The sequence below is a fragment of the Haematobia irritans genome, chromosome 4 (genome assembly GCF_050003625.1).
Source record: "Haematobia irritans isolate KBUSLIRL chromosome 4, ASM5000362v1, whole genome shotgun sequence".
In the NCBI taxonomy this organism is placed as follows: Eukaryota; Metazoa; Arthropoda; class Insecta; order Diptera; family Muscidae; genus Haematobia; species Haematobia irritans.
This window is the reverse complement of record NC_134400.1, coordinates 151,622,145-151,636,855: the sequence shown is the minus strand read 5'-3', so window position 1 is coordinate 151,636,855 and position 14,711 is coordinate 151,622,145. Positions and strand designations below refer to the sequence as shown.

The following is a 14,711-nucleotide window of genomic DNA, read 5'->3' as shown; positions in this document are numbered from 1 at the left end:
TGGACCGTATTTTTTCAAAGATGCTGTTGGACGCAACGTTACGGTGAATGGCGATCGCTATCGTTCGATGCTAACAAACTTTTTGTTGCCAAAAATGGAAGAACTGAACTTGGTTGACATGTGGTTTCAACAAGATGGCGCTACATGCCACACAGCTCGCGATTCTATGGCCATTTTGAGGGAAAACTTCGGAGAACAATTCATCTCAAGAAATGGACCGGTAAGTTGGCCACCAAGATCATGCGATTTGACGCCTTTAGACTATTTTTTGTGGGGCTACGTCAAGTCTAAAGTCTACAGAAATAAGCCAGCAACTATTCCAGCTTTGGAAGACAACATTTCCGAAGAAATTCGGGCTATTCCGGCCGAAATGCTCGAAAAAGTTGCCCAAAATTGGACTTTCCGAATGGACCACCTAAGACGCAGCCGCGGTCAACATTTAAATGAAATTATCTTCAAAAAGTAAATGTCATGGACCAATCTAACGTTTCAAATAAAGAACCGATGAGATTTTGCAAATTTTATGCGTTTTTTTTTTTTAAAAAAGTTATCAAGCTCTTAACAAATCACCCTTTATATGCATAGTTTATAATATTTTATTATTTAAATAAAATACAAATTCTTTAATCGTATGTAAACTTGTGTGAGACTGTGTATATGGTCTCTAACAACCATGCAAACATTGGTCCATATCGGTCCATAATAATATATAGCCTCCATATAAACCGATCCCCAGATTTGAACTCTGGAGCCTCTTGGAAGAGCAAATTTCATCCGATCCGTGTGAGATTTGGTACGTGGTGCACAACCATGTCAAAATTGGTCCATATCGGTCCATAATTATATATAGCCCCCATATAAATCGATCCCCAGATTTGACCTCCGGAACCTCTTGGGGGAGCAAAATTCATCCGATTCGGTTGAAAATTGGTACATTGCGCTAGTATATGGCCGCTAACAGCCATGCAAAAATTGGTCCATATCGCCAAAAATAATCTACCAAAATTTTATTTCTATAGAAAATTTTGTCAACATTTTATTACTATAGAAAATGTTGTCAAATTTTTATTTCTATAGAAAATTTTCTCTAAATGTTATTTCTATAGAAAATTTTGCCAAAATTTTATTACTATAGAAAATTGTGTGAAAATTTTATTTCTATAAAAAAATTTTATAAAAATTTTATTTCTATGTTATAGAAAATTTTGTCAAAATTTTATAAAGAAAAGAAAATAAAGAAAACAATACATGCAAAAAACGATCTCAAGCTTCATTAATTATTTTCTATTGGATTAAAGAAAGATCGAATAAAATCAAAGTTTCCAAAATTTTATTTCTATGAAAAATTTTTATAAAAATTTTATTTCTATAGAAAATTTTGTCAAAATTTTATTTCTATAGAAAATTTTGTAAAAATTTTGCCAAAATTTTATTACTATAGAAAATTGTGTGAAAATTTTATTTCTATAAAAAAATTTTATAAAAATTTTATTTCTATGTTATAGAAAATTTTGTCAAAATTTTATAAAGAAAAGAAAATAAAGAAAACAATACATGCAAAAAAACGATCTCAAGCTTCATTAATTATTTTCTATTGGATTAAAGAAAGATCGAATAAAATCAAAGTTTCCAAAATTTTATTTCTATAAAAAAATTAAAATAAAAATTTTATTTCTATAGAAAATTTTGTCAAAATTTTATTTCTATAGAAAATTTTGTCAAAATTTTATTTCTATAGAAAATTTTGTAAAAATTTTATTTCTATAGTAAATTTTGTCAAAATTTTATTTCTATAGAAAATTTTGTAAAAATTTTATTTCTATAGAAAATTTTGTTAAAATATTATTTCTTTAGAAAATTTATGAAGCACCTCTTAGTTGGAGAGCAATATTTTGCAAAATCTTCCAAAACATCAAGAATTCTACCAATCTGCCAAACAGTAAAAAATCTGCCATTTTTGGTAAATTCGTGTGCATAATTGTATATAGCCCCCATGTAAAGCGATCCCCATATTTCAATTCTGGCTCTATAATTACCGCACAAAAGTTAATATCGGTTCGTAATTATTTCTTCCCTACGTATACCGGTCAAGAACTAAATAAAGGGTGATTTGTTAAGAGCTTGATAACTTTTTTAAAAAAAAAAAACGCATAAAATTTGCAAAATCTCATCGGTTCTTTATTTGAAACGTTAGATTGGTCCATGACATTTACTTTTTGAAGATAATTTCATTTAAATGTTGACCGCGGCTGCGTCTTAGGTGGTCCATTCGGAAAGTCCAATTTTGGGCAACTTTTTCGAGCATTTCGGCCGGAATAGCCCGAATTTCTTCGGAAATGTTGTCTTCCAAAGCTGGAATAGTTGCTGGCTTATTTCTGTAGACTTTAGACTTGACGTAGCCCCACAAAAAATAGTCTAAAGGCGTCAAATCGCATGATCTTGGTGGCCAACTTACCGGTCCATTTCTTGAGATGAATTGTTCTCCGAAGTTTTCCCTCAAAATGGCCATAGAATCGCGAGCTGTGTGGCATGTAGCGCCATCTTGTTGAAACCACATGTCAACCAAGTTCAGTTCTTCCATTTTTGGCAACAAAAAGTTTGTTAGCATCGAACGATAGCGATCGCCATTCACCGTAACGTTGCGTCCAACAGCATCTTTGAAAAAATACGGTCCAATGATTCCACCAGCGTACAAACCACACCAAACAGTGCATTTTTCGGGATGCATGGGCAGTTCTTGAACGGCTTCTGGTTGCTCTTCACTCCAAATGCGGCAATTTTGCTTATTTACGTAGCCATTCAACCAGAAATGAGCCTCATCGCTGAACAAAATTTGTCGATAAAAAAGCGGATTTTCTGCCACTGATTTTGGTAATAAAATTCAATGATTTGCAAGCGTTGCTCGTTAGTAAGTCTATTCATGATGAAATGTCAAAGCATACTGAGCATCTTTCTCTTTGACACCATGTCTGAAATCCCACGTGATCTGTCAAATACTAATGCATGAAAATCCTAACCTCAAAAGAATCACCCTTTATATATGTATTTAATCGACCTTTCTTTTGTCTACTGTATATCCCGCATGGACTAAATAACAATTTAGAAGATGATGTTAAGAAGTTTTAAGATACCTTGCCATTCGGCCGCAACCGAAGTAATTTAATTGTGGATGACCGTCTTTAGTAGAAGTTTTTACGTAATCCATGGTGCAGGGTACATAAGATTCGGCCTGGCCGAACTTACGGCCGTATATACTTGTGTTTTACATATATTCCAAAAATGGTTTACATATATTCCAAATTATAACAGAAACTTCAAAGTAAAAAGTGTTTTCTTATTTCCAAAACAACTTTAAACCAAAGATACAAAATCCTCAAAATAAGTCTTCGTCTATATTTGAAGAAATTTTTATCTCAAATCTAAGGATTCAATATTTCAGTTAATTTAAGGACGATTTCTTTAACTGTAAGTAAATTTTGCCTTAGTTCAAAGACATAGGATTTTAACGGAGGGACGCAAAATACTAAAATTTGTGTCCTAAATTTAATAAAAAATGTTTTTAAATAAAAGTTTGTTAACTTTATTTTAATTAAAACTTATTTATTTTAAAGAATTTTGTCTTTAATATTGTGTAAATTGCGCATTCGATTTTTTTCAGTGTTTTTTGGGCTCCCACAATCTGGCAACGGACTGACTTTGAAATTCACCACGGCCACGTATTATGGGGTCTGGACCCAATATGCGTTATACATTGAATGACAATCTTAATATAACCGCCATACTATGGTGGAGGTTTTAAATAAATATGTGGTCAGCTTACAATAACGTTGATCTGCTTAAAAATGTACATGATTTAATGGTGGTTGTTAACCTCTTATACTGATCGACTCATTTGCCAATTGACTAAAACGATCAGCACATTGTCTCAGAATCACCACCTGGTCATAATATAGCCTTATTGTGTTTCAAAAAAAAATTAATTCCCATGCCTAACCTAACATAAAGGGTCCCTTAAATGTGCATAATTTTACCTTTGTTGTTTCAAATTCAGATATAGTTACTATATATAATTTTTATTTCCATTAATGTATGTTACAAAGATTTTTTTATTATCTCTATATTATTTTTTTTCAGTGTATTTATTTTTAAAATAAAATCGGACAATCTCAAGTAGTGGAAAACAATCATTAGTTAATGTTGCTTTCTTTTCTGTTTTAATTTAATATCAACCATAGTGCGCATTTAATTCAACTCAACTATGATGACTCAACCTCGTAAGGTAGGGGAAATGAAAGTCAGCATACTTACAGAGACCGAGGCTAATATCTTCATAGAATAAAAACAGTTCTTCAGTTCATACAAAACTGTCGTGCAAATACAACGAACGTCTGTCAGTTGATGGTGTTGCGCTTGTGATCATTTAAAGCAATCAATTAAATATACAAAACGTTTTGAAAACTCATTTGCAAAAAAATAAAAAAAAAATTGAAAAAAAAAACAATTAATCTAAAGATTCAGCGTTCATAAATAAATAAACAAAAAATGGGTATAATTAATGAAATTAATACTTTTCTGTATTCTTCATATCTATAATTACTACAGAAATATTGATATTATGTTATTCTAAATTTGCAGTGAATTATAATTGTTTCGTAATTTCAATTGTGGTAATGGCTGCAGTCGTTTTTGTAATAGCAAATGGTATGATACTGTTTTTTATATAGTAAATATTGAAATTTATTTCACTTAGATTAAATTTATTATTTTGCAATCTACACTGAAGAAACAGTGAACCCACTAGGAAGAAAATGTTTAATTAATTTTAGAAAATTTTGAAATTTCTTAAACAATAGAAAAAGTTTGTTATTTTTAATATTTTTTATCATGTTGCAATTATTAAAAAAAAAATTGGTTAACATTTTCTAAAATGAACCTAAATTTTCTTCCATGGTGGGTGCATTTTTTTCTGGGTATACATTTGGCATCACAAAACCTTTACGCGCTGCACGAAAGTAACTCTGCTGTACTTTCGCACATTGCCGGCGATGCGCTCTCTGGAGTTGATCGACACTTTGGTCTTTTCAGTGGCAACTTTATTCTTCTAAATGTTCCAGGTGTAAAAGTCCAAATGATTTCACTGAAAAAAAGCATACCCGGTTCCAAAGATTTTGTCTTTACTTTAAAAAATTTGGTATTGATTCCGAGTCAAAGAAGCGGAGAATACAAGTAAGGATACTTTTAAGACACAATTCTTTTTTAAAATCGGGTTTTGTGTATTTGCTTCTGGGAAGCAAATTTTAATTTTTCGCTTTTTCAGCTTTTTTTTCTTCATATGCTATCAAAGTCCTTTAAAAACAAGTTAACGACGACTTTATTTTCCAAACTAAGACTCGACTTCTAGTACAAATTATGCTGTGTTTCAAGTAAAAAAGTCTTTAAAATAAAGTGTTGAAAAACATGTCCTATATTTGAACGATTTTTTGCTTTGTAGTCAAGATGCAAAAAGACAACAAATTTAAAGACAATTTCATTAAATTTAAAGAATTTTTCTAAATTATTAAAGTCAAGTTGACCTTAGCCCAAACATTTTTTCTTTCATGTTATGATATCCATTTTTAAATCAAATCACTTAATTATAAGGACAATACGACTTCATTGAAAAGTTTATCGACCTTTGGTCAAGGAAAAAAACTTTATCTAGAGAAATGCGTCTTCTATGCTAAGCAAAATTTGCATTCGTATTTTAAAGACATGAAATCTTTGACCTCACGACAATATTTTTTTCAGTGTGAAATCCGGATATTTTGGTGGCCATTGTGAAGTAGAAATGAAGCGAGGAAATTACACACAAAAAAATAACTGCAAATAAATATTAACAACTTTATTTGTATGTAAAATCTGCTGATGCTCAACAAATTTGTCTATTGAATATGAGGCATTTGTTGTTGAAATGTGTTTGTAGATGCTTGACAGAGGAAATAATAGAAATATTGTGAATTTTCAACAAATTATTTTGTTGCGAAAATAGTTGACTGCTTTCGATATGAAATCAAAAATACAAGACTGGTTACGCGCACATCGCTGAGAATATGTACGAAAGCTAAAAGAAGTATGCGAAGAATACCGTTAGAACAAAATGAGTATGAGCACATGCACGTGTATGATAGCAAACAAAGAGCTCACTCATCAGAGAATACAGAAAAGCATTTATAAATATCTGTGAAAAATTTATATTTTTCAGTTTGATAGTTTCTTAAATGTGTTTGTTGTATGAGATCATTGGAAAACCCATATTAATATCGGAATTAGAGTTATTACAATTCTAATTAACTAGAATGTTTAGCACTGGGCAAGAAGTTGTCAAAATGTTTGCTAGACCCTGGACTAATACTCAAATTTAAAATCGTCATACATTTACAAAAGTGAGTATAGGATTTTCGACATAAAAATGTTACAAGTTCCCCATCCAAAAATAACATTTTGGGCACATTTCTTCTCAGTGTGTACTTAACAAAATATATCCAAAATTGTTCCGGCAATTTTGGTACAATTCATAGCATAATTCGGTCAATTTTAATTTCAATTTAATTTTTTGTCAATACACCAATAAATTAGTTACAGGTCATTGATAGACTCCAACAAACCACATACAAATTTTTTCGTCCAAATTCAAAAATATTTGTTGAGGATTAAACTAACGTTCAACAACAAATATTTTGTACTCAACAAATTACTTACAAATTATGTTATTGAGAACACAGATTATTTGTTGCCTTCTGATGGTAACGATTGCTAACAACTTTTTTGTAATAATGGTTATTAAAAGTACAAATTAGTTTGTTGCAGGAAAATTAACAAATTTTGTTATTTGTTTTCCAACAAAAGTTATTGGTTCTCAAACTTTTTTTTATCTGTGTACCATTGAGGGCGCTTGAGTTCTTCTGGCCATTCGAAAGTTTAAATTCTCGAGCTGACCTCTTTCGCAAGTAAATTCCATCATTTTTATACCCTCCATCATAGGATGGAGGGTATATTAACTTTGTCATTCCATTTGTAGCACATTGAAATATTGCTCCAAGAACCCATAAAGTATACTGAAAAAAATATTGTCGTGAGATCAAAGATTTCGTTTCTTTAAAATACGAATGCAAATTTTGCTTAGCATAGAAGACGCATTTCTCTAATATAAAGTTTTTTCCTTGTCCAAAAGTCGATAAACTTTTCAATGAAGTCGTATTGTCATTATAATTAAGTGATTTGGCTTAAAAATGGGTATCATAACATGAAAAAAAATGTTTGGGCTAAGGTCAACTTGACTTTAATAATTTAGAAAAATTCTTTAAAATTAATGAAATTGTCTTTAAATTTGTTGTCTTTTTGCATCTTCACTACAAAGCAAAAAATCTTTCAAATGCAGGACATGTTTTTAAACAATTTATTTTAAAGACGTTTTTTACTTGAAACATAGCACAAATTCTACTGGAAGTATAGTCTGAATTTGTAAAATAAAGTTGTCGTTAACTCGTTTTTAAGGGACATTGATGGCTTATGAAGACAAAAAAAAAAAGATGAAAAAACGAAAAATTTGCTTCTTAGTAGCAAGTTCACAAAACCCAAATTTAAAAGAAAATTGTGTCTTAAAATTATCCTTTCTTGTATTCTCCGCTTCTTTGGCTCGGAATCAATACCAAATTTGTTAAAGTCAAGACCAAATCTTTGGAACCGGGCATGCTTTTTTTCAGTGTATATATATTTTGGGTCGCGGTAAAATTCTGAGTCGATCTAAGCATGCCCGTCTGTTAACATCACGCTAACTTACGAACGAAACAAGCTATCGACTTGAAACTTGGCACGAGTAGTTGTTATTGATGTAGGTCGGATGGTATTCACTTTTACGTATACCCCCCCATACATGAGAGAAGCAAACTTCATCCTATCCCGTTGAAATTTTGTACGTGGTGTTAGTATAGGGTCTCTAACAACCACGTCAGAAGTGGTCCATATCGGTCCATAATTATATATAGCCCTTATATAAACCGATCCCCAGATTTGACCTTCGGAGCCTCTAAGAGAAGTAAATTTCATCCGATCCGGTTGAAATTTGTTGCCTGGTGTTATTATAGGGTCTCTAAATCCCCAGATTTGGCTTGCGGAGCGTCAAAGAGAAGCATATTTCATCCGATCCGGCTGAAATTTGGTACGTGGTGTTAGTATATGGTCTCTAACAACCATGCAAAAATTGGTCCATATCGGCCCACTTTTACGTATAGTCCCATTTAAACGGACCCCCAAATTTGGCTTGCGATTGCTCTAAGAGAAGCAAATTTCATCCGATCCGGCTGAAATTCGGTACATGGTGTTAGTATATTGTCTCTAACAACCATGCAAAAAGCGGTCCATATCGGTCCATTTTTACGTATAGCCCCCATATAAACGGACCCCCAAATTTGGCTTGCGATTGCTCTAAGAGAAGCAAATTTCATCCGATCCGGCTGAAATTTGGTACATGGTGTTAGTATATTGTCTCTAACAACCATGCAAAAATTGGTCTACATCGGTCCATAATTATATATAGCCCCCATATAAACCGATCCCCAGATTTGGCTTGCGGAGCCTCAAAGAGAAGCAAATTTCATCCGATACGGCTGAAATTTGGTACATGGTATTAGTATATGGTCTCTAACAACCATGCAAAAATTGGTCCATATCGGTCTATAATTATATATAGCCCCTATATAAACCGATTCCCAGATTTGAACTCCGGAGCCTCTCAGAGAGGCAAAATTCATCCGATCCGGTTGAAATTTGGTACGTGGTGTTAGTATATGGTCTCTAACAACCATGCAAAAATTGTTCCATATCGGCCCATAATTATATATAGCCCCTATATAAACTGATCCCCAGATTTAAACTCCGGAGCCACTTGGACGAGCAAAATTCATCCGATCCGGTTGAAATTTGCAACGTGGTGTTAATATATGGCCGCTAATAACCATGCCAAAATTGGTCCATATCGGTCTATAGATATATTTAGCCGATCCCCAATCACACAAAAATTGGTCCATATCGGTTCATAATCATGCTTGCCACTCGAGCAAAAATAATCTTGCAAATTTTTATTTCTATAGAACATTTTGTCAAAATTTAATTTCTATAGAAAATTTTGTCAAAATTTTATTTCTATAGAAAATTTTGTCAAAATTTTATTTCTATAGAAAATTTTGGCAAAATTTTATTTCTATAGAAAATGTTGTCAAAATGTTAAATCTTTTCAAAAATTTTTAAAAATTTTATTTCTATAGAAAATTTTGTCAAAATGTTACTTCTATAGAAAATGTTGTCAAAATTTTATTTTGTTAAAATTTTATTACTATAGAAAATTTTGTCAAACTTAATTATAGACGTATTTAATGGGCCAGTTTATGTTTAATATATACCACGTATGGACTACGTGGTATATATTACGGTATTAGGAAGTTTTAAGATACCTTGTCATCGGCAAAAGTTACCGCAACCCAAGTAATTCGATTGTGGATGACAGTCTTCAGTAGAAATTTCTATGCAATCCATGGTGGAGGCTACATAAGCTTCGGCCTGACCGAACTTACGGCGGTATATACTTGTTTTTTTTTTTTTTGGAAAGCTGTAAGCAACTGTCCTAAAATAAAAATAATTTAGTCAACAAAATATATATGAAAAATAATTATAAACGTGTCAATCTTAACGAGATGATACACCGCCATATGGAATGAGCGTAGTTTAATCATGTACTAAGTTTCCCAAATGCTTGTCTCAAAATATGCAGTAAATGCATTCACTAGAATTTTACACAAAATTTTGTTTGTTTTACTTTTATTCCCTACACCACATATAGAGTGGACCGATAATATAATCATTATATTTACAATACAATACATGTTAGATTCCATAAAGTACATGGAGAGAAACGTTTGTTAGTTTCGGTTTATATAGAGGAGTCAAAAAAAATTTATGAATTAATTTTCGCACGAAAATTAGAGAGCAAAATTTCAACCGGATCGGATGAAATTTGTTCCTCATAAGTTTTCGGAAGTCAGTTTATATGGTTGCTATATAATTATGAACCGATATCGTCCATTTTGTGCATGATTAGTAGAAAGCAGACGGATCGGATTGCATTTGCATCTCCAAATTTATATGGTGTCTAGATAGTCACGTTTTTATACTCTAAAGAACTTGATTTTGTTTTGATCATTTTAAACCAGTTTTTTATATGCGTAATTATTTTTTTCTGGTCCGTAATTATTTTATAAATATAAAATTATTGTATTCATGAATTTACCTTCGAAGTCGCTTACCATAGCTGAATATATAACTAAATACATATAATTATGTACCGATATAGACCAATTTGCGTATTGTTGTTTCAACCGGTTCGTACGAAATTTGATCCTACAAGAGGTTTCGCAAGTCAAATCTAGAGGTCGGTTTATACCTATTTGCAATCATATGCAACTTACTAGTCGATAGCTTTTTTCGTTTCGATGTTGGCGAGATTTCAACCTGACCCTGAATATAAATACTTTATATAATCTGAAACCAATATTTCGATGTGATCCTATGGTGGAGGGTATAAAAAACACTTTAAATCAAAAATGCAACATTATCTTTTATCGTTTATCCCAAGATTCAATATCTCTGTTATTTTAAAGATTTTGTCTTTAAATCTACACAGAAATAAATATCACCAAAATATTTCCAATTAAAAAGTTAATTGTGGTTGAAAATTTATCCAAATTAATAAATTAATTGATACAAGTAACTTTTTAATCAAGATAGAAACATTAAGCTAATTAAGTCAATGATCGAAAATTTTTAATTTTTTTAATTAAAAAATTAATCGATACAATTAACTTTTTAATCAAATTCGGAAGACTAAGTCAGTAAAAAAAGTGATGAACATTTTTTAAATTTTTATTTAAAAATGTATTTCAAACAATCAATTGTTAATCGAAAGAAAAACTCTAAGCCAATTCAGAAAGTAATTGAAAATAGTTACTTTTTTAATAAAAAAATTAATTGAGGTTTGCAATCAACATCAATTAAATTTTTAATTGTATCAATTAAAAAAGTAATTGAAACTTGCTAACGAAATCAATTAATTTGTTGATCAAGAATTGTTTCTATGCCAAATTAAAACTGTGGTTGATACAATCATTTTTGTGATTGAAGACATTTCAATTAAAAAATTAATTGGATCAATTAATTTCGTGATTGAATCAAAAACAAAAAAAATTGTGTGTATAGAAATAACATTTTTACAAAGTTTTCTATAGAAACAAAAATTTCTATAAAAATAAAATGTTGACAAAATTTTCTATAGAAAAAAAATTTGACAAAATTTTCTATTGAAATGCAATCTTGACAAAATTTTCTATAGAAATAAAATTTTGACAAAAATTTCTATAAAAATAAAATTTTGACAAAAATTTGTATAGCAATAAAATTTTGACAAAATTTTCAATAGAAATAAAATTTTGACAAAATTTTCCATAGAAATAAAATTTTGACAAAAATTTCTATAGAAATAAAATTTTGACAAAAATTTGTATAGGAATAACATTTTGACAAAATTTTCTATTGAAATACAATCTTGACAAAATTTCCTATAGAAATAAAATTTTGACAAAATTTTCAATAGCATATTCTATAAGATAAAAACCTTTTTCTAAAAAATTAAAATTAGGATACAGATCGCATCGAAATTGCATTCTCTCTTTGCGATATAGTAATACCTTATTAACGTATAACAATATTTTTTTAATTTCAAAAAAAAAAACTTTAATTTGAATATATTTACATGGTTTTGGCATGGTTTTTTATCTCTAATACCAAGGTTCAGTTGTGGAAATATTGTGTCCTAAATTTACGATGCATAATCTTTCATATTAGAGCAAGATTTTTTTCAGTATAGGGCATTTGTTATACCCTGCGCCACACTGTGGAACATGTGAATATGTTTGCAACACCCAGAAGGCTCCCATATATATGTTTTTCTGATTTCGACAAAAATGGTCAATGTTGGTAAAATTTTCCTTGTAAAGTCGCCACTGTTTAGTCGAAAAGTTGTAAAAATGACTCTTATTTTCCTAAACTTCTAATACATATATATCGAGCGATAAATCATAAATAAACTTTTGCGAAGTTTCCTTAAAATTGCTTCAGATTTAAATGTTTCCCATAGTTTTTTACTAACATTATGTTCCATCCTAGTGCATTAGCCGACTTAAATTCTGACTCTATAGATTTTGTAGAAGTCTATCAAATTCTGTCCAGATCGAGTGATATTTAAATGTATGTATTTGGGACAAACCTTTATATATAGCACCCAACACATTTGACGGATGTGATATGGTATCGAAAATTTAGATCTACAAAGTGGTGCAGGGTATAATATAGTCGGACCCGCCCGACTTTAGACTTTCCCTACTTGTTTTAAATGGATCCTAATTGTCTATGCTTGTTTTTGTCTACTTTGTCGCGAAATTAACCAATTATTGAAGCAATTACAATTGATTCCATTTATTTCAGAATGTCCCACCCCATCGAAAATCTACACATGTTCACCACGTTGCTATAAGGACAGTGATTGTGCTCAATTTGGTGGAAAATGTTGTTCGGATAATTGCAATCAAAAATCTTGTGTTCCCCGTCATATGCTTACGAAATTTGGTGATTCAAGTAACACTCGACCCGACAAATATGGTTTGTATATAAAATAAAGAAAAAAAACACAAATAATATATTTTACTAAAATTTGTATTTTATTTTTCATAGGCCCTAATAAAGGATCAGTGTATTGTGGCAATGTAAAATGTACTGCATTTGAGAAATGTGAAGTTCACCGCATTACCAAGAAGGAGAGATGTGTAAGAGCCTGAGATCAATTTCGAATAATAATAATAGTAAATAACGGAACAAGTCGGAATGCTAAAAATTATAAAATATATAATGTTTAGAATATACATATATTTAAGGGCACATAAATACTTGGAAAAAAACCAAGCCATATTTTTATAAAGTTTTTTTTTTTATATCGTTTATTTCCCCATATTTTTAGAATCAATAAAGAAATGAAATCTGCATTAATCATTAAGCAAGCATTTTTATATATGGAAATAATATATATATTCTAAGAAAGCGACTTCTTGTCTCCTTCTTTATGCATTCGTTAACTACATTGGCCGTTAGATATTTTTAATTTTAGAAATCATTGAACTTCTTACAGCAAGAGATTCATCGTTGAACTGATGTAAAAGCTAAATTATTTTTATGGTCATAAAACAAGTACATTCACGCAAAAAATAATTATTTCCTCCCAAACGAAATTTTAGACAAACAAAGTTCGTTTCTCATTTGCTTTTCGCTGTAAGGAAGTGTATTTGGAAGAAAAGTATATACTTTTTGTGATAAACGTTTATTCTTTTCCAGGATGTAAAAACATTTTCACAAAGACAAACTAAAACAAGTAAGAAAAGTCTAAAGTCGGGCGGGGCCGACTATATTATACCCTGCACCACTTTGTAGATCTAAATTTTCGATACCATATCACATCCGTCAAATGTGTTGGGGGCTATATATAAAGGTTTGTCCCAAATACATACATTTAAATATCACTCGATCTGGACAGAATTTTATAGATTTCTACAAATTCTACAAACTCAAAATTTAAGTCGGCTAATGCACTAGGGTGAAACACAATGATAGTAAAAAATATAGGAAAGATTTAAATATGAACCAATTTTAAGGAAACTGCACAAACTTTTATTTATGATTTATCGCTCGATATATACGTATTAGAAGTAGAGGGAAATTAAAGTAATTTTTACAACTTTTCGAGTAAGAAGGGGCGATTTTAAAAGGGAAATGTTCGTATTTTGACCATTTTTGTCGAAATCAGAAAAACATATATACGGGAGCTATACCTAAATCTGAACCGATTTCACCAAATTTGGCACGCATAGCATCAATGCTATTTCTACTCCCTGTGCAAAATTTCAACTAAATCGGAGAAAAAAATTGGGCTCTGTGGTCATATGAGTGTAAATCGGGCGAAAGCTATATATGGGAGCTATATCTAAATCTGAACCGATTTCAACCAAAGTTGGCACGCATAGCAACAATGCTAATTCTACTACCTGTGCAAAATTTCAACTAAATCGGAGTTAAAAATTGGCCTCTGTGGTCATATGAGTGTAAATCGGGCGAAAGCTATATATGGGAGCTATATATAAATCTGAACCGATTTCAATCAAATTTGGCACACTTGACTACACAACTAGTTGTACTCCTAGTGCAAAATTTCAATCAAATTGGGCCAAACCTCTGGTTTCTAGGACCATATTAGTCCATATAGGGCGAAAGATATATATGGGAGCTATATCTAAATCTGAACCGATTTCAACCAAATTTGGCACACATGACTACACTACTAGTTGTACTCCAAGTGCAACATTTCAACCAAATTGGGCCAAAACTTTGGCTTCTAGGACCATATTAGTCAATATCGGGCGAAAGATATATATGGGAGCTCTATCTAAATCTGAACCGATTTCAATTAAATTTATCACACTTGACTACACTACTAATCGCACTCCATGTGCGAAATTTCAACCAAATTGGGCCTAAACTCTGGCTTCTGGGGTCATATAAGTCTATATCGGGCAAAAGAT

The 14,711-nt window shown here is 31.1% G+C and overlaps 1 protein-coding gene across 1 annotated transcript; it reads left to right on the top strand.

The window, feature by feature from the left end:
* Nucleotides 1-4,353: 4,353 nt before the first annotated feature.
* Nucleotides 4,354-13,135, top strand: LOC142236074 (waprin-Thr1-like). Its single transcript, XM_075307330.1, has 4 exons — nt 4,354-4,546; nt 4,636-4,701; nt 12,571-12,744; nt 12,817-13,135. Exons 1-4 carry the CDS (start codon nt 4,543-4,545, stop codon nt 12,918-12,920), a joined length of 348 nt encoding a protein of 115 aa, XP_075163445.1. The 5' UTR covers nt 4,354-4,542; the 3' UTR covers nt 12,921-13,135.
* Nucleotides 13,136-14,711: the final 1,576 nt, after the last annotated feature.